Here is a 21,189-nt window from a genome sequence, read left to right on the forward strand (position 1 = left end):
GCCTGACCCTCTGTCCCCCAACTTTTTATCATTACCGTGTCCGGGGAGTGGAGAGGAAGGGAAGGAGCCATGGGAGAGGTCAGGGAAGTGAGTGAGTGTTTCCCCTTGGTTGGTGGTTTTTTGGTTTTTTTGGAAACCATTGTTATTCCCTGCCATTTTTTTTTTAAGATTTTATTTATTTATTTGACAGAGAGAGAGATCACAAGTAGGCAGAGAGGCAGGCAGAGAGAGAGGAGGAAGCAGGCTGCCTGCGGAGCAGAGAGCCCGATGCGGAGCTCGATCCCAGGACCCTGAGATCATGACCCGAGCCGAAGGCAGGGGCTTAATCCACTGAGCCACCCAGGTGCCCCTATTCCCTGCCATTTAACTTACCTCTCTTTTGTCATTTTTCGCAGTCCAGGATGGCACTTGGCATCTTGTAAAAGTACTCTGATAGTACTCTGTAAAGTGAAAATTACAAGGTACATCTCCCAAAGTGGAGGTTTCCTGATCCCCCAGGGGTCCACCAGGACTCAGAGCTGCACTGTCCCTTGCGTGGTGGGTGAGGAAGTCATGGTCTAGAGAGCTGAGATGCCAGTCCTCTGTTGCTCAGTGAGCTGGGGACAGTCACGGGATCAGGCCATGTCTCCTGGTTTTAGTTCGATGTTCTCCTGACTCTGCTACGAGGCCGATCTGCCATGTGTCACTATTGAATCTTGGTCCACCAAGAGTGGCCAGGTGGCTCAGTGTTTAGAGCAGAGTGCTAGTAACCTGGGCCCACTGAGACTTTTGTCCTTCCTTAGCCTGTGATACCAAAAATAATAAAGTGAATACTGGCTTCTTTACAAAAATCCAGAACGTATCACAGAAGTTCTCATGTGGGAGAAATTGTCTAGACTTTCCCTTTCCTGCTTACCTCTCCACTCTCCCCACCCGCCCGTTTTTTTCTACTTGTGTCCTGTTTCCTTCCCTAGAAGCTCCTCCCTTCTCCCCAGACCTACCCAGTCATTTACTGCCTGGCCCGTGGCGATTTCATTCAGCTTCCCACCTGGCCTAGGTCCCTGTTGGCACCTGGGCACACCAGAGGGCGAGAGAGAAGGTGCAGGAGGAGAGAACGCACAGCTGTGGTGCATCTGTGGGGTGGGCGTGGTCGGTGCTGCGGGAGTGGTTGGAAGAGAGGGTGTGAGGGAGGAGTGGGACCTTGTTGGTGTGCGGGTGAGTGTGCACACGGGCGCACACGCGTCCGGCAGGAATACGCCGAGCGATTTGCAGACTATGGCGGTGAGACACTAGTTCTTTTACTTCCAAATACAGATTTTCGGTTGGGCATCTGTAGGAAGGATCAGAGAAGAAGACAGAGGCATCAAGAATGTGATTTTTCTTTGGATTCATGGCTTGAAAATTATGCTGGTCAATCTATAAATGACGTAAGGACTGAGGACTTTGGGTTCGAGTGGAGTACAGGTGCACACACTCGCTCTCTCCCCCTCTCCCTCCCTCCCTCTCCCTCATTCAGCCTCTCTGGCTGGAGCCGGGAGCCCTTAGGATGGCGGTGCTGGCCATCTGGGCTACAAAGATGCTATTGACGCCAGGCCCAGATGCTAACTATGCGAGCCAGGTGGGAGAGGTTTGGCAGCCAGAATCTTGTTTTTTCATTGTGTTCAACCCATGATTCAAGCCCGGATTTTTAATTTGTGTTTTGTTCTTTGAGTTTCTAGTAAAATTTTCGTACTTCTGCCCACTTGCGTGTGGGCCTGCGGCAGATAAGGCTTTGGACACAAAGTCTGACACCAGTGACTCATTGGAGTGTTTCTTGATAAGAGATCTGCTTTAAAAGGCTACACCGCCCCCCAACACTGAGTTATTTCATGGGGAGGCTGGGGGGGCGATTCCTGTGCATTCTGTGTTTGCCTTGGGCTGTTGGGGAGGGCTCTCAGGAGGGCTCTGGGGAAGTCTTGGAGTGGGGGAGCTGAGGTTAAGATCCCTCTTTGCCCTTTGTTCTTCCTGATGAAGGATGAATTACTATCTGTTCTTTCCTCGCCTGCTAGCCACTGCCTAAACTACACCTCGACCCCTGTTTAATTTCATCTCAGTGCTCCTGTTTATGTCAAATGAGTGTATTTAAGATCACTCCCACTAATTTTAACCTCCATACATTCTCCATGAAGTCCACACAATGCAAGCATTTTCTTTTCTTTTTTTTTTTTTCAAGATTTTATTTATTTATTTGACAGAGAGAGAGAGATTACAAGTAGGCAGAGAGGCAGGCAGAGAGAGAGGAGGAAGCAGGCCTCTGCTGAGCAGAGAGCCCGACGCGGGACTTGATCCCAGGACCCTGAGATCATGACCTGAGCCGAAGGCAGCGGCTTAACCCACTGAGCCACCCAGGCGCCCCGCAAGCATTTTCTTTTACAACAGCGGAGACGAGGGGACACAGCAGATTCGAGCCAGGTAGGTGTCCTAGACACAAGGTTGGAGCACTGCCCAGGTCACCTGACTCATGCGGCTAGTAAATGGCTGCAACCGTGGCTGGGGAGGTGACCAAGTAGAAGGAGAAAGGAAGATTTGGAACATAATTTTGAGATGCAAAGAGCAGTCCTGTGAATAGCCAGCTCAAAGGGCAAAGAGAAGGCCTGTTCTGCCAGTCAACCAGGAGGTCCTTAGAACAAATAACCATGCCACATCGTTTCTCAGTAGTTCCCTCAGATGTCAGCAGAATACAGTTGTGGTTCATTTCATTAATCCCACATTGGCAGAATCTTCCCGGCTAATGGCGATTCACCTGCTTGTGGTTTTTGGGGAGAAGTCCATTTGTGGCCATCTGCTATGAATTCTGTTTCTTTGCTTAAAAGATGAGAATGAAGCAGGAGTGGGAGCCATCGTGCCCACCAGTTATGGGGTGCCCACTGTGGCCGGGAGCTGGGCTGGCGGTTTCAGCGACCTGACCTCTGAGCCTTCCAACACTGCTCGTCACTGCCATGGGGAGAAAAGCAGATGCAGTGAGCCGTTCAGTCATCTCAAGTCATGGAGCAGAGACGGTAGAGTCAGGTGGCGAGTCGGGTCTCCCGGACCTTGCCCGCCCTCCACACACCGCTATCAGGGTAACGTGGTACAGGGCCCATGACATGGAATAGTTTTCCCACCTGAAATTAATGCATCGGAATTTAGCTATGAATTGGCCTAGGGCTGACTTGAAATCACCAGGATTGATTTCTTCCTGCCTTAGATTTCTTTATACTGACTCTCCTTTGCTTGGCGCTTACTCTCATCCCAGGTGGTTTTAAAACTATTTAAAAGCATTTAAGACCGAAAGTCGATAGAGGCTGTTTCCTTTTCTGGTGTTTGAAGTCTTTTGAGGTTTCTTCCTTCTCTGGCATTTGGCGGCCCCCTAAGGAAAGGAGGGGAATGTGGTGTTGGGACTACAAGTCTCCCTGGATTCTGGCCTTTCTTCTGGAGACAAGATTTCTTTTTACTTCCTGACCGGAATTAGCGGATCTTTGTACGCTGATGAGCATAAGCTGATGGACCAGGTTAAAAAAAAAAAACAAAAAACAAAAAAACCCAAAGCTTCTGTTGAGGAGGAAAGAGGGCTGCAAAGCTGCGCTCCTGAGGCCAAAAGGAGCCGTGACAGGGGGGTGAGCCAACATAGCCACTGCTTCTAATGTGAGGACCTCATGAGGAAATCCTTTTTTTTTCCCATTTAAATTCAATTTAATTGCCATATAGTGTATTATTAGTTTCAGCGGTAGAGTTCAGTGATTCATCAGTTGCATATAACATCCAGTGCTCATTATGTCTCGTGCACTCCTTACTGCCCGTCACTCAGTTACCCCATCCCCCCACCCCCCTCCCCGCCAGTGACCTCAGTTTGTTCTGAGTTAAGAGTCTCTTAGGGTTTGTCTCCCTCTGTGTTTTCGTCTTTCTTTTCCCTTCCCTTCCCCTGTGTTCAGGAGGAAATGCTTGATTGGGAACCACCCAACAGGAGGGAGGAGGAGGAAGGAAAGTCACGTGTTTCCCCTTAGAGCTCATTTTGGGTAAGGTCTTGTTCTACTTGAAATATTTTGAGCTGAACTTTCTAGCAGGCAGCAGCAGCAGAGGTCTGCTCTCCCCGAGGAGCACCGGTTGCCAAAGCCCCCTTGCACAGAAGCAGAAAGAAGACAGAGACGGTCCTCCTTGTCGGGGATAGGAGCGAGTATGTCTTAGCGAGCCCAGGAGCTCCTCGTACATCAGCCCTGGGAGACGCCGGTGTGCACACAGCTGTGGGCTGACCTGCCTCGCTTGGGAGCGGCAGGTTCCAACCACCTGTCCATCCACAGCCAGCCTCAGCCTTGCCCTCTAGCTTCCTTCCCCAGGGTGACTGAGCTGCCTGCCCAATCAGCTGGGCAGTCCTGGTGCCTTTCAACAGGGACATATTTGCCTTTGCATGAGCCCAGCCCCTGGCACTTGCTGCCAAGCTCTCCTCTGCCAATATTTATTGAGTGGCTGGCTGGATGTACCTAATGCACTTGGCCCCACGTGGCCCTTCCCTATGAGTTGTCTGTGCAGCTAGAGGTGAGGCAGGGCCTCAAGGTGGGTTCGCGGGTGGCCAAGAGGAGGGAGGAAGGAGAGAAAAGTAAGGGGGGAAAGGCACTTGGCATTGTTGACTCCTCTCTTTTCGATCGATGGCCCCTCAGATGAGCCCCTTCTGTCGACTCCTTCCGGTCCTCCGCTTCCTGGCAGGGTCCCTAACGTACATTGAGAGTGTTTGGGAAACCAGAGGGCTTGCAGTGGGAAGACTGAGTCTGGGGTGGCTAGGATTTGGGGAGGTTGGGGCGTGGGTTCTCCACAACGATTTTAGTTTTGCAGAATCAGTTTCCTTTAAGCCTCTGTAAGTTGTATGTGTAAACTGGTTGCCAGCTTTTGCAAATAGTGTAATATTTCTGTTAAGCATGACCTTTAGCCATGGTGCCTCTTTATTACCCTATTTATGACACGTTGCCTCCATTAAATTCTGCTTTTGTAAAGTCCTTTCTGCTTACCTTCTGTTTCTTCCCATCCCGAGTATTCACATTATGTTCCCCAATTTGTATGTTCAAATTTTTTAAACCTCAGAAGAGTTGGTGGAGTAGTGCAGTGCAAACCTAGAGTCTGCTCCCCATTTGTGGACACTTTGCTATATCTGCTTTATCCTTCCGCTGCTCAGCTCTAATGTGAAACATGCATTCCTGAAAATCACTGTGTTGGGAAAGACTTGCAGCAGAAGTCACACGGTCTATGGAGAAGATGGGGTCAGGGCATAGCACTCAAAAGCTGTCAGTGACAAGTTTAAAAGAAAATGGGCACCGAATACAAATGGTAGGACAGTTGTATATTTGGTAACTAGTTAAGAAATACGTAAATACTCGAAGTATGGCACTTGACCTTAAGACCTGTCTCTGCGTGTGAAGGTGGATGTCTGAAGGGTCGAGCTTGATTTATGGTGCCGTGGAAGCAGGGCTGTGTGCCATTTGATGGACAGTCATGACCCTGGAAATGACAGGTGCATATCCTAACGTGGTGGGCTCTGATCATGCCTGAGGGCCTGAGGTGTGGAGGGGTCTGAGTTCTGTGTATTTCTGTGTGGCTCATTGCAGCTGGGTGCATTTACATCGTGACCCTTGTGATCAAAATCATGGATCAGCAAACAGGAAATCCTCTGTGATCAGATTGTCCCCAATGCATCAAGTGCTTTGGAACAAATCCAGCCAGCATTTTAGCAGAACTGACTGTGTGTAGATAGGGGTGCTTCTCTTTTTCTGCTGAACTATCTGACAGTACGTTCCAGACATCGTAACATGTCATTTCTGAATACTTGAGGATAAATCTCCTGAGAATAAGGCCGTTTTCCTATATAACCACAATATCATTACCAACCCTAGGGTCATTAGCCTAGGTTAATTCATCCCTTAGTTTATTTTTTTAGTTAATAAATTCAACTTTTTCCTGTAAACCTGAAACTGGTCTAAAAAACTGAGCAGAAGGTAGGGAGAGCTCCTATGCTACCTTCCCACCTAGTTTCCCCACGTAACTAACATCCAGCATTCGTGTGGGGTGTCTGTTACAGTTGCTGAACCAGTATTGATAAATTGTTAACTGAAGCCTGTAGTCTACATTAGGATTTACTCTTTGTGTAGTACATTCTATGGGTTTGAAAAAGGCGCAATGTTACGCATCCACGGTAACAGTATCACAGAGAAATGGTTTTACTGCCCTGAAAACCCTCAGTGCCCCACCTGTTCCTCCTTCTTTGCTGATCTCTTTACTGTCTCCAGAATGTCGCAGAGCTGGTGTTCTGTAGTACATAGCCTTTTCAGACTGACTGCTTTCTCTTCGCAATATGCTCTTGAGTGGCTTTCATGTCTTTGTGGCTTGATGGCTCATCACTGCTGAATAGTGTTTTATTGTCTGGATATCCCGCAGTTTGTTTATCCGTTCACCTGTTGAGGGACACCTTGGTTGCTTCCAATTTGGGGCAGTTATAAATAAAGCTGCGGTAAACATTCACGTGCCGGCTTCCGTGTGGGTATAAGCTTTCACTCATCTGATAACTGAAGGAGCGTGATTGCTTGATCGTGCTGTAAGAATATGTTTAGATTTGTAAGAAACTGCCACACTGTCCTCCGAAGCGGTTGTATCATTCTGCATTCCCACTGGCGACAAATGAGACTTCCCATTGCTATACGTCGTCCTTGTTAGCATTTGGTGTTTTCCATGTTTTGGATTTTGACCATTCTAATAGGTGTGTAGTAGGATCTTGTTTTGATTTGGAATTCCCTGATGACATGTAATTTTGAGCATGTTTTTCTTATGCTCATTTGCCATCTGTATACCTTGTTTGGTGAGATCACAGTTCCAATCTCATGACCCCGAGATCAGAAGGTGCATATAGGTGTATGTATATATACATACACACACGTTGTTAAAGATTTATTTTTTGTCCATTTTTTAAATAGGGTGTTTATATTTTCTCAATGTGTTTTAGGAGATCTTTTTTTTTTTTAAGATTTTATTTTACAGAGATCACAAGTAGGCAAAGAGGCAGGCAGAGAGAGAGATGGGGAAGCAGGCTCCCTGCTGAGCAGAGAGCCGGATGTGGGGCTCATCCCAGGACCCTGGGATCATGACCTGAGCTGAAGGCAGAGGCTTTAACCCACTGAGCCACCCAGGCACCCCATGTTTTAGGAAATATTTGGCTATTTTGGATTTAAGCCTTTATCAGGCTTTAAATATTTGTAAATATAAAATATTTTACAAATTCTTATATTTGTAAAAATTTTTATAATTTTTAAAATTTTGTAAAAATTTGTAAAAATATTTTACAAATATTTTCTCTCAGTATATGACTTGTTTTTAATAGTGTCTTCCACAGATCAGAAGTTTTTAATTTTAATGAAGTACAGCTTATCAATTTTTTCTTCATGGATTGTGCTCCTGGTGTCGTATCTAAAAACTTGCTGAACCCAGGGTCATTTAGATTATCTCCTGTGTTACCTTCCAGAAGTTTTATAATTTTGTGTTTTGCAATTAGGTATACTATTAGTACCGAATTAATTTTTATGAAAGTTATAAGGTCTGTGTCTCTGTGTCTAGATTTTTTTTTTTTTTTTTTTTGGCCTGTGAACATCCATTGTTAAAAGATTATCCTTTCTCCATTGTATTGCCTCTGCTTCTTTGGCAAAGATCAGCTGACTGTATTTGCATGGGTCTATTTCCAGGCTCTGTATTCTGTTCCCTTGATCTGTTTGTCTAATCTTGTCTAATTACCATCTTGATTACTATAGTTTTTTATACTAAGTCTTATAATTGGGTAGTGTCAGTCCTCCGACTTTTTCTCCAGTATCGTGTTGACTATTTGGGGCCTTTGCCTTTCCATATAAACTTTACGATTAATTTTTTTTTAATATCCACAAATAACTTGTTGGGATTTTGGTTGAAATTGCATTGGATCTATAGCATAAGGAAATGTGAAGTCTCCTATGGTCAGATTGTTCTCCATTTCTAATTCAGCAAGGATCATATCAGAACAAACTATATACAGGTATAACTTTTTTTTCCTGAGCCATTTGGAAGTAAATGCAGACACAATGATACTTTACTCCTAAACTCTTGAGTATAAACTCTCTAGGAAGAAGGACATATCATTACCCCTAAGGTGATTAACATTAGCTCATCAATGAGCTTTAAAAAAAAAAAATGCTTGTCCACAATAAAGCTGTTTTTCTTTCTATTATTATTATTAAAACCCATCCTGTCCTGCTGCTAAGCAGTGTGCTGTGTTAGGATCTGAAGATAAACAAGCAAAGTTCCTGTCTTGAAGAAGTCGCGTCTTAGACAGCGATTCTGTAGATAGGGGTAAGGACCATAGTAGCTTCATCTACTTTCCTCTCATTCAAGGAGTGTGTCTGTAGAGGCGTCCTCCCCGCGAGGTAGAGAGAACTGTGCCCAGAGCCATGTTCTGGAGCTGGTGATCATTCCATGATCCACCAGCCGCCCCTGATGGAACTTTCCCCTGAGGGACTAGCATCCATCTAGAAGTTAAGAATGTCTCTACCAGGATGTCCTTCCCTCCGTCGGAGTCTCTGAGTTTCTGTGCAGTGAGGATTGGACAGGCACAGTGGAGCAAGGACAGTGGCTTTGAGAACCAGGCTGAGGAATGGGGGCTTTATTCTACAGGTCAGTGGTATTGAGTAACACGTGGAATTGGCTGTGAATCCCGGGGACCCAGATTAACAGCAGCTTCATCAAGATGGGAGCTGATTACTCTTTCCTGCAACAGGAGATAGCTGGCCTGGGGCTGGCACGCTGGCTCTGATCCGTGGTCTCATCTGGGGACCTAGACCCGTCATGGCTTGTCACCAACCACATCTGCATCCCAGGCAGCAGGATGGAGGAAGGGCAGCAGACAGGAAGTACCCTGTGAGATATCTTGGCTACTAGACCCCTCACTTCTGTCCAGATCCCACTGGCTAGAACTGACCTATGTAGCCTTACCTAGATGCAAGAAGAAACAGTTGTCATTTGGAAGGCCACATGCCTGGCTAAATAGAGGGTATTCTGTTCCCTGTAAGAAAGGAAGAGTGGGTACTGAGGCCAACTTGCACCTCCTTGAATACTAGCGTATTTTCTTTTAAAAAAAAATGCCTTCCATAAAATTAGTCCCTTAAGATAATTCTTAAAAATAGGTTTATTGGGGGGGCACCTGGGTGGCTCAGTGGGTTAAGCCACTGCCTTCGGCTCAGGTCATGATCTCAGGGTCCTGGGATGGAGCCCCACATCGGTCTCTCTGCTCAGCAGGTCTGCTTCCCCCTCTCTCTCTCTGCCTGCCTCTCTGCCTACTTGTGATCTCTGTCAAATAAACAAATAAAATCTTAAAAAAAAAAAAAAAGAAAGAAAGAAACAGAACCACTAGGAGATGTCTGAAGGGATTTATTGCAAGAATTTGATCTTACCCCGTCGTGGGAGCTGGGTGGACAGTCTGTGTGAGGCTGCTGTCTTTCTGCCTGATGATGGAGCTTGAACTCTACTGGGCAGGCAGTTACGGAAGAGGAGAGTGTGTATGGTTGGGAAGATGGAGAGAAGCTGGAACTCTCGAGACCCAGGTCATTCGGCCTCCAGCTTTAATGATGTGGGGGTCCTGATGAAGCCGATGCCCTTCATTATGGAACCAAACACGCACCTGGCTTAGGAGTCAGAGAAGGTGAAGAGTACCCAGGAGAGGGTGGGTTCAGCACTCACAGGCTAGGTTGCACCTCCCCCCCTGCCCCTAATCGAGGTGACTTGCAGATGAGCAACAGTGCACGTGAGATGCCCGATGCTTCTGTACCAGCTGTCTGCATGAATACAGGATGCCTACTGCTCCCCTTCCGCGTGCCCTGTCTCCCCGGGAAACATACGAGGAAGGGAATTCTGAGCAACCTGATTCAGTGCAGGCCGGCTGACGCACTACAAAGCCAGCACCCATGTATTCACCAGGTGACAAGCGTAGGAATTTTTATCGCAGTCTCTTTGTAACGGCTTCAGATTGGAAATAGGCTCGATGTGCGCAGCAGTTAAATAGCTACTGTGTTACATGCCAGAATGGAGGGAGAAATGAACAGACCATTGCTTTGTGTATCAACATGAATGAATCTTGCAAAAAAGTATTGTGCAAAAGAAGACACCAAAGAATACAAACTGTGATTGCGTCCGTGTACATTTTAAGACAGCCCAGCTAATTTACCGTGTTAGAGGGCAAGATAATAGTTCCCGTAGAGGGGGGCTTCTGATGCGCTGGTGATGTTCTGCTGCTTGATTGGGTGCTGGTTCCACAGCTGTGTGCCTGTTGGGAAAATCCACTGGGCTGGTTTTGATTTGTGTGCGCTCCTGTACTTGCAGTAAAAAAGTTTATAGGTCAAATTAAAGTTTTAACAAGTTGCTGAGCAGTCACGGACCATTTCCTCCTCGAGTTGGAGGAAAGAGATGAAGTTAGCACAGGAGAGAAGGCAGCAGGTATGGGAAGAAGCAGGTTCTGTGAGGGAGGAGGACAGAGTCTGCCTGAGGGGCATCGCAGCTCTGTCCCAGGCTGTCCCTTCCTAGACTGGCCATCTGCTGCCGTCGTGAAGGGTTAAGGCCGTGGACACAGAGGCCAAAGCAGGAGCTCACCAGCAGACTCACCCCCATGGCACGAGGGTAGGCATTGGTATTTCTGGGGTCAGCCCCGCCCTTTTTAAGTTCCTTGTCCTGAGGAACTTTAAGTTAAGTCCTGAGGCACTCCACAGGCAGAGAGCTGCTGAACTCCAGAGACTGGAGACTTGGATGGTAAAGGGGAAATATGGGGATACCTTTATCCCCAAGTTCACCCCTCTTTCAGAGTGCACTGTGCTTTTTCTTGTCTTTAACCCGGACACACACAACACGGTTCTAGCCTGTTTTATAAAATACTAATTCCCCTTTCCAGGCTTTTCATTTTAGCTCACTGTTAGTCAGATTCATGATTCCTCTCTTGAAAGCGAACTATTTGAAAGCTCCGAGGCTGTGACTATGGGATTAGGTAACCCTCTGAGATGTCTGCCATGTTTGGAAACCGGATCGTCTGTCGGGAGACGGGATGTGCAGCCTCACTGATGCTCTGAGCAGTGATCTGCAAGGCCTGTTGGCTACATTCCTGATGGCATTTCTAATGCTTACGAAAGTTTGTTCTGAAATAAAATCCCACGGTCCCCACCACCCCGTTTACCCTCATAGGCCCACTGCCCACTCCTGGGCAGACCATCTCAAAGCCTGCTGTTTCCATTGCCCCCGCCCCTGCACCCCGACCTCTTCCCACCCTTCTCTGCCTTTGTAGAGCTCATTTCACACTTTGCACCTGGCCAAGGCTGGTCCGTGAGGAACACCGAGACTGTGGAGTGCTCAGAGCAGGAGGGGAGCCCGTGAGCCTCTGTCTTCAGGGAATTCGTATCCCTCTTGTACTGGATGCTCGGGAATTTATTTTTATTTTTTTCCCTTCGTGTAAGTTGGGAATTAAGTAGCTGGGAGCGGTCTTACAGGTGAGTCAGCTTCCTCGCTTCCTGAATTGCCCTCACACTGCAATGAGGAAACCAAGGTTCCAAGAGGTTTTACCAAGGGTCAATAGCTTGCAGCAAAACCAAGCCTTGAAGCCAAGTCTCACCTGGCCCAGGTGTGTGTTTAACTGCTACACCACCGTCCGCCACCAGGGGGCTGGTCTAGCCCCGTGCAGGAGGTCCAGGCCAGGCCCCTTAACTCCTGACAACCCCTTCAGGGTGCCCGCTCAGCTGGTTAGGGGTGACTAAGCACATTTCCTTAATGTCTCATTTCCTCATACGTAAAAATGGGAGAAAGTTGAAAATGTGATGATTACACAACTCTCCCTTGAACTGTGGGCTTTGAGTGAGTGCACTGTACCGTATGTGAATTGTATCTCAGTAAGGCTGTTAGGAAAAAATAAAAGTGAAATCTCACACGTAGCTTAGTATTTCTGTTTTGAAAATTTCTGAATATGCGAGAAAATAGTAGTAAATATTTCATAGTGTTCTAGGTAACACTGTTAACTGTGTATGTCTCTGATTGCCTCAGTCGAATGAATGCTCATGACCGCTTCGTTCTAAATCCCACGTTCTCCTCTATCATGGTGTTTATCCCCCAGAAGTGTAATCATCTGGTCTCCCTGTTTATCTCTAGGCTCTAATCTCTTTGAGATCAGGGGCTATGTCTTACTTGACTGTGTAGCTCCAACATCTAGCTCAATAGAAACTCAGTAATTAATGATGAATGAATGAGCCCCAAGGTTCTGGAAGCAAAGACCCAGTGGCTGAATTTAGGATGTGGGCCTCACCTGGAGAGAGAGGAGAAAGAGTTCGGGAAGGGAACAGCTACCTATATCAGAGAAGCAGGGAAAGAACCAAAGTAGTAGTCTATCATGGGAATCAAGGAAAAAGAAGGAGGAATTTTTAAGATTTTATTCAGTTATTAGACAGACAGAGATCGCAAATAGGCAGAGAGACAGGCAGATAGAGAGGTCCATGCTCCGTGCTGAGCAGAGATCCAGATGCGGGGCTCAATCCCAGGACCCCAAGATCACGACCCGAGCCAAAGGCAGAGGCTTAACCCACTGAGCCACCTAGGCGCCCAAGGAAGAAATTTTTGAGGAAGTCTCAAATGCTACAAATAGGTCAATGAAACTGTGACTCAAAATACAGAGTTTGAGGTCTGTCAGAGTCAGTAGCTATGGAAGGACAAGATGGAGCGAGATCTTGGGGGTTAAGGAAAGGAAATGGGGAGAGAGGGTAAAAACATGCCCTTGGAAGTGAGGCCGTGAAAGGAAGGAGGTTTGGAAATGATTAAGAAGAATGACATTACCAAAGACCGTATGCGTGCTAGAAGGGAGTCTGTGCCCATCCCAAGGCGGATATGGAAGGCTTCTTTAAGGCTGGTCTCCTGGCACTTTGGAATAGCCGGGGAACTCCGCCAGCATGTGGATGGCGGATGGGATGACCCACTTGAGCATCTTGGTGGCCGAGTCAGCAGTGCATTTACCAGGCAACTGTATGCCCTCAGCTCCTGCACAAGACCTCTTCTTCCAAAGACTTTCTTTTAACTTGGATCCTTCCTTCCCCCACAGGAAATATGGTGGAATGGTGCTTACCCCAAGATATTGACCTTGAAGGTGTTGAGTTCAAGTCTATGGCCAGTGGGTCCCATAAAATTCAGTCTGACTTCATGTAAGTATTTCAGAATGTCAGTCTTCCGTGTACCATTTCCTCTTCTCACATCATTTCCCTTCAGAGTAAGGGCTCTCGTCAGAGAGGCTTCCAAAGGTGTATGGAAAGGCCCTGAAATTATACGTGTAGTTTGTGTTTATTTCTGTTTTCTATCAAGAAGGTCCCCAGCTTTCATTAGATTCTCAGGGGCTTTCATGACCCCGGAAAGTTAAGAACCATCAGACGTTGTCTCCCTTTCAGGAAAACACTAGACTTCTCTTGAGTTTGGCTTTATTGAAAGAGTGGACTTTCAGTTCAGTTTGGGTTACCTTAAGACATTTATGTCCCAAACTTGAAATTCCAGCTTTAAGTAAGGCCAGGTGATAGTCCTGTGTAATGTAGATCGGTGTGAGAAGGAGCAGACAGCTGGAACATCAGGGTAATGAAGAACGAGGTGGCTTGATCTTCCCATTGGGCTGCAACCCGGACGGAAGGGTGAGAAAGGGGAAGGCGTAAAGGACAGCTCTGGTCCTGTGCCCCGTTAAAAGTGTCAGGACTCAGGAAGTGAGAAAAAAAAAAATCAATGTGGTTTATGCTCATAAAACAGTTCCGTTCCAGATGGTCCTGAAGAGGGATCATTGTTTTGGTTCCCTCTCACGGCATCAGGAGGATCTGTTCATGGTTGGGGTGTTGAGCAGCAGGCTTGCCGGAGGTCAAGTCCTGGCTCCCGCTGGATGACCGTCGGTGCATTCCATAATCTCCTTGCGCCTCGGTTGTCGCATGTCTGGGGTTGAGTGGCTTGGACCAGTGTTCCCCTGTGGTTCTAAAAACATCATCTTCAGGCCGAGCTTTGTCAGTTAGAGCCCTGGATGCCGTTCCTTGTTTCCCTCGGGACTGCATCTCAAATTAGAAAACGAAGCTGAACAAAATTTCTCTGATAGTGATCCACGCTACACATTGGGTCCGTTCTAGCTATTTCCGAAAGGGGCCCTTCTTCGGCCTCGCCTGCTTCGCCAACATGCCTGTGGAGAGTGAGCTGGAGCGCGGCGCCCGGATGAAGTCCGTGGGCATCCTGTCTCCGTCCTACACCCTGCTTTACCGGTACATGCACTTCCTGGAGAACCAGGTTCGGTACGTGCTTGCGTGCGTGTGTGGGGAGGCCACAGGGATATGCCACCTGCGGGGGGCGGGGGTGGCGCGTGTGTGGGGAGCTCTCCGAGGGGAAGTCTATGTGCCCACGCAGCAGATGGTCTTCCACGGACATCCATGGCCATATTTCATGCCTCAGAGGGGGGTCTTTCTGTCCTAAAGATTCTTCACTGCTGCAGGGAAAGCCGGATGGGTTTGCCTTCAGCTTGGGTTTTGTTTAATGACATAATCTGTTGACAGTTACTCGATCTTTGTTTACCCTAAACCACAGGAAATACCTGCCTTGCCCTGGGTAGGCAGACAGACTCTATAAACTCTTCTTAAGCCTAATCCTTTATCATCTGGGGTTATTATTACCACTTGTGGTAAACGGGAAGGAATTTTTAACAGAAGCAGCAAAACCATTCATGATTTTATATATCTTTTTTTATTACTCTAATTGCATTTCAGATTTTAACAGAGAAATCTATCCCTAATCCCTGAAGCATTATTAAAATTTTGGCACATTTGTCTCTTTTCTGGTATATATGTATGTATACTTCTAAAAAATATATACTTGGCACCAGACTCTACATATGTTTTTATACCTCATATTTTTTGAAATTTATCATCTTAATTTTCTTATATAGCAGTCTTTCTTGGTCATCTTTGAAAGAACATGAAATTTGTTGTTTATGGGGAAAAGCTTAATTTTTTAAAATATATATAAAAGTACAAATGATTTTTTTAAAAAATTCTCCTAAATTTTAACACCAACATATCCATTATGAATATTCAGTGAATGCCAGTCTAAAAGAGAAATAGTTTTACAAAAATAGGATTAATGCTTTACGAGGATTTAATTTTATCACATAGCGGGCTGGTTTGAAGTCCATTGAATTTAATCTTCCTTATAGAGTTCAGAGGAAAAGAATAGTGGAACTGAAGGAATTCTCAAACGTCCAGTGGATGTTTGGTTGTTTCCTTTTTTGTTTTTTGTTTTTTTGCAATGATTTATTTGCAATATTTCTTGAAAGATTCCTTCAAAGTTAAGGAAAAAGATTATGAAAACCACAAAGATAGTGTGTCATTCCTATTTTTGTTGAGAAATAACATATATATTCTCAGCATAAGCATCACTGGTGGTTTTCAGTGTCTCGATTGTGGACGTAGTCGGCCATCTTGTCTACCGCCTCTCAGCTCCTCTGCCCTAGTTCACATCTCAATTCTTACATATGGTGAGACTTACTCTATATTTAGATCGACAGTCCTGCTTCCCACTGTTCTTCGGTCTCGGTTCCATGTGTACCACCATGGCCACGGCTTGGCTGTGGCTTGACCTGTTCCCCAGCTCCTGACTGGATTTGTTCTTGGCTGGTTGGGTTTTGTCATCAAGTCCATCAGGTGCTTTATTCTGTCCCCCATGAGAGGATCATGGGTGCTGCCTTCCTTGAGGTCTTGAGCCCTTAATCACATGTGTCTGTCACCTTTCCTCTGGATGGGTAGAAGGTTCTGGAATCTTTCCTTCTTCCTCTCAGGATCTGTAAATATTGCTGTTCTATCTTCTGATACTCATTGTCTGGAAAAGTCTCTGATTTCTAGATTCATATAGATTCTTAACTTATGAAGCATCTGAACTTTCTTTCCAGGGATGGTTTGTCCCTTCTGATCTAGAGATATGCCTTTTATTTTTAATTTTGGGACCTTTCCACCTATAAGAAAATATTCAGCTTTCCCGTTGCATTTTTTTTTCCTTCTTTTACGCACTGGTTAGGCATACGTTTCCTCTGCGTCACCCTCTGTATTTATCATTTTGATGATGATTTTAATAACTCTGTAATGCTAGTTGTTCCATAAGTTTTCTCAGTTGTTCCCTATGGTTGAGCACTTAGCATGTTTCTAATTTTTTTTTTAATTGCTCCTCTGCACTCTGGAACTGCGGAGAACACCTTCATTTAGATCTCTTTTGCTGTTTTTGAAATATTTCCTCAGTTTTGTGTCTCAGAAGTAAGATTATGGAGTTAAAAAAATTTTTATTGGGATCCTGACACTTTTTTAAAAATTATTATTCCTTTTGAAAAAAACTAATTTTCCCAAGTAGACAATATTTTCTCATGGCTCAAATGTTAACAATTAGAAGATCGCATTATTTTTAGTTAGGGTCCTAGCTAAATGGCGGGAACAGGAGCCCCAAAATACAGTGGTTCAAATACGGTAGGAGACTCTTTCTGATGTGATAGTCTGTGGTAGACAGGTGCTCAAGTGGGAAGCCTGCCGTTCCCTAGGGTTGTTTAGGGACCCACACTTCTTTGCTCAGACTGTTCTATCATATCATAAGAATAATGTTCATATTCTAAGACTTTTTTTTTTTTAAAGATTTTATTTATTTATTTGACAGAGAGAGAGAGATCACAAGTAGGCAGAGAGGCAGGCAGAGAGAGAGGAGGAAGCAGGCTCCCTGCGGAGCAGAGAGCCCGATGCGGGGCTCGATCCCAGGACCCTGAGATCATGACCTGAGCCGAAGGCAGCGGCTTAATCCACTGAGCCACCCAGGCGCCCCTAAGACGTTTGTTTTCAAAGCTGCCCACCACTACCATTTGCATGTAGCCCGGAGGGAGGAGGGGAAGCCCCTGGAAATTGCATCATCTTTTCTCACTCACCATTGTCAAGTTCTCCATCACAGAGACACACCTAACAGGAAAGGAGACTGGAAGAGGTAGTCTCTAGGTTGGTGACCCTGTGACCAGTTAAAAATCTGGTGATACTGTTGCAGACAGGAAAAAGGGACAGATGGCCTTTGGGGCAAAATTAGCAGCCCCTGCCTCAGTTTGCCCTTTTCACTAGTCAAGTATCCATGGGCACTCTTCTTCCCACATGTAGAGGACATTCCCCACACCCCAAGTGAGACCTCATAGAGGCTCATCCATTTAGTGCTTCTAGTCTAAAATCCAGAATTTCCGTGTGGTACAAGGCCCTATCATTAGATCAGCACATGGTTCCTCGTACCCTGAAAACCTACAAAAGAGTAGACAAGTCCATTCACTCCTCACCTCCCAAATGCAATATAAAAAGTGGAATGTGGGGGGTGCCTGGGTGGCACAGTTGGTTAAGCGTCCAACTTGGTTTCCGCTCCAGTCATGATCTCAGGGTTGTGAGATCGAGCCCCACATCTGGCTCTGTGCTCAGCCGGAATCTGCTTAAGACTCTCTCTTCCTCTGCTCCTTTCCCTGGCTCACACTTGCACATACTCGTGCACTCTTTCTCGCTCTCAAATAAGTATATAAATCTTTGCAGGGGACACAAAGGTGGACTAGGAACCACAGTACCGATTCCTATTTGGAAAAAGGAAGGATGAGAATTCCAAGCCACTATTAGTCCATAATGATAATGAAATTCTGCTGGGCAGGGATTGCAAAGGCTTCTTGTCCTGGCAGAGCAGTGTGTTCCTTGCTGATACCCTGGTTCTGTTATTGACAGCCCCCTTGCCCATTTTCCTCCATGGCTCCTGGCTTTGCCTTCTAGGAGGTTCTTTGTCCATTTTCCACTGTAACCATTTCTGAAGCAGGCATGCTCTCCAATGTGATCTTCTTGAGGCTGCATAGCTGGAGAACACATTTCCTGCTGATGTACATCTGGGAGTGTAGCGGTTATTTAAAGATTGAGAAGTCACGGGCTTTTATAGACCAGGCGTGTGACAATACAGATCCCTCAAAAACTAAATAGGCTTCTGGTCTGTTTGCTTCCAGTCCATTCCAGATAAAAGTACCCACTGCCAAAGATTTCTTTGGGGTCTTAGTTTTTAAATCACTGGACGACAGACTAGTTACTGGTGTCTGTTCTTGGCATCTCCATCCTTTCCTCATTTTAATGGCAACCGCCTTGAGGCTGCACCCAAAATCTAATCTTTGCAAATGGACGTGACTCCTGTGACTCTACTCCTAACTAGAGACTTTCATAGAAACTTCGAGAGAAAAAAAAAATTTGTTTAAAGATTCTATTTATTTGACAGAGAGAGCATACAAGCAGGGGGGAGCGGCAGGCAGAGGGAGAGGGAGAAGCGGACTTCCGGCTGAGCAGGGAACCTGTTGCAGGGCTCGATCCCAGGACCCTGGGACCATGACCTGAGTAGAAGGCAGATGTTTAACTGACGGAGCTACCCAGGTGTCCCTTTGAGAGAAGTTCATCTGCTTTTGGGGTACAAAAGCAGTTGACTTTTCCAGGCCTATGGGATCCCAAAATAATTGGAGTCCTGGGCTCCTGAGTTTTTCAGGACACACTGCCCTTAGGCTGCATCTCGAACCAGCCAGTTCCTACCTGTTTGCGTCGTCCTCATCAGGAGCAATCAGCGTTTTATTTCTACCGCTTCCCTGGAAGTTACAAGTTCCGATGACACAGGGCCTGTCTTCTAAATTACTGAAGTTCTAGCAAGTCTTTGCAACAGTGGAACAAGGGCTCCCAGCTTTCCGGCCTGCAACACCTCTTCTCACCACCTTCCCTTGCCAGCTGCTGAGCCAAAGGCCACAGTGTCTTTTCTGATATGGGGTAACTCATTTCCAGGTGCCATCTTCTGCTTTCGCTAGAGTACAGGCAAGCCGCTACAACAGAGAGACCCCACATATAGGGACTCAAAGGAGCCCGGCGTATGGCTTTTCTAGCACAACAGTCTCTGAGGGGGACAAGCTGTCCAGGGGGGTAGGTGGCTCTGTTCTGCTGGCTCATGCTGGGACCAAGGCTTTCCGTCCTGTCTGCTCCTATCTCCTAGAGCATTGTCCTCGTCCGCGTGGTAGAAGTGGACCCACTGTTATCGGGTCATGAACTTCTGGCCTGCAGGAAGAGGAAAAACCACAGGAATGCCCCGAGTTAAACACATCCCTTCTCCTTCCACGCCATCACCCAGTTCTTCGTTCCTAGCCACGCCTGGTAGCAAGAAGTCTGGCAGTTGTGGTCCTTAATGAGGTGACTGTGTGACAAGCTACAATCAGAAAGGTCTGTTTCACAGGGAAGAAGAGAGTGGCAGGCTCTACCACCGGCATAAAATGAAAAGTCTAGGGGCACCTGGGTGGCTCAGTCAGGCGTCTGCCTTCAGCCCAGGTATTGATCCCAGGGTCATGGGATCGAGCCCCGAGATGGACTCCCTACTCACTGGTTAGCCTGCTTCTCCCTCTCCCTCTGCCCCTCCCCCTCTCCTTGCTCATGCTGTCTCTTTCAAATAAATAAAATCTTTAAAACAAAGAAAAGAAAGGAAAGCCTTCACCCAGTTCCCATATCCATCCCGTAATCCCAGTAATTACTGTTAATTTCTCCTCTGTCTTTATAAAATGCAAACACAAATGGATATTCTGTATCCCCCCCTTTTTGATGGGAAGAGCATCAAGTTAACTGTGTCGTTTTGCACCTTGCCATTCTCAATGATCAATAAATCTAGGAGATACTCTGTCAGTACAGAGAGTAACATGTCTCAGTTGTGAACGTGCCTTGCAGAGAAGATCCACACTTTGTTTATCAAGTCTTTTTTATTGATGTACATTTGGTCATTTCCAGTCTTTTGCTGTTATGGATAATGAATACCTACGCACAAGTATCGTTTCTCATATGAACAGCATATGTCTACCTTAAATTTCCAGAAATGAAATTGGCGGTTCAAAAGGAAGAGACATTTGTAATTGTAATAGATATTGTCAAATTGCTTTCCATAAAGATGGTACCATTTTGCATATCCCCAGTAATGCAGGACAATGCTGTTTCCTCCCAACATTGCCAGCACAAAACCAAAACGTTGAGGGTTGTGGCATTCTGATGGGTAAAACAAGGTACATGAGTATAGTTTTAATTTGCATTTTTCCTATGAGTGAGATTGAGCACCTTTATATTTGAGTTACTTGTTTTTCCTCTTCTGTGAATCATGTCTAACCTTTGGTCCTGTTTTCTTTTTTTTTTTTTCTTTTTTCTGGTTATTGGCTTTATTAATTTCTAGGAGTTCTTTGTGTAGTAGGGAGATTTGCTCTTTGTGGGATAAACTGAAAATATTTTTCCACTTTGTCACTCACCTTTTTTTAAAATTTTTATTTGTTTTATGATTATGATTATTATTATTATTATTTATTTGACAGAGAGATACATAGTGAGAGAGGGAACACAAGCAGGGGGAGTGGGAGAGAGAGAAGCAGGCTTCCCGCTGATCAGGGAGCCCAATGTGGGGCTCCATCCCAGGACCCCGGGATCATGACCTGAGCCGAAGGCAGATGCTTAACAACTGAGCCACCCAGGTGCCCCAGATTTTATTTATTTGAGAGGTAGAGAGAGAGAGAGAGAGAGTGTGTGTGTGTGAGCAGAGGGAGGGGCAGACGAAGAGGGAGAGAGATAATCCCAAGCAGATTCCGTGCTGAGCAGGGAGCCCCATGTGGGGCTCGATCCCACCACCCTGAGATCATGACCTGATCTAAAATCAGGAGTCTGACGCTCAACTGACTGACTGAGCCACCCAGGTGCCCCGTTGTTCATCTTTCCACATTACCTTTTGTCATGCAGATGTTTTTCTTCATTGAATTCATTTATCTTTTCATGGTTCCTAGATTGCCCAGTCACAACTAGGAAGGTTTTCCAGCTTGGTGATTACGGAGAACTTGAGGTGGACATGAGAGGGGGGACTTGCGTGAGGGTGTGAGGGGGGAGGGGAGTATTCGAGGTAAGCCCAGGCCCAGGCAGCGGCTGTATTGGACTACAGCAGTGACTTGTGTCTAAATTAACTAGACTTGATTTCTGAAAACACTGAGTCTGTTTTCTATCCATTCTTATTTTTCGCACCCCAAATTTATTTACTAGATTTCCTCCACAACTCTTGGCCTCAATATCTCTCTAGTTAGTCCTT

The 21,189-nt window shown here is 46.1% G+C and overlaps 1 protein-coding gene across 1 annotated transcript in view; it reads left to right on the forward strand.

Annotated features, from left to right (window-relative positions):
- DENND11 (DENN domain containing 11) overlaps positions 1 to 21,189 on the forward strand; it is a 45,859-nt gene that overhangs the window by 2,570 nt on the left and 22,100 nt on the right. The window contains exons 2-3 of the mRNA XM_046021374.1: positions 13,115 to 13,214; positions 14,166 to 14,324. Coding sequence (XP_045877330.1) covers positions 13,115 to 13,214; positions 14,166 to 14,324 — 259 coding nt within the window. The remainder of the gene's footprint in view (positions 1 to 13,114; positions 13,215 to 14,165; positions 14,325 to 21,189) is intronic.

Source organism: Meles meles, chromosome 10 (genome assembly GCF_922984935.1).
Source record: "Meles meles chromosome 10, mMelMel3.1 paternal haplotype, whole genome shotgun sequence".
NCBI classification, from domain to species: domain Eukaryota; kingdom Metazoa; phylum Chordata; class Mammalia; order Carnivora; family Mustelidae; genus Meles; species Meles meles.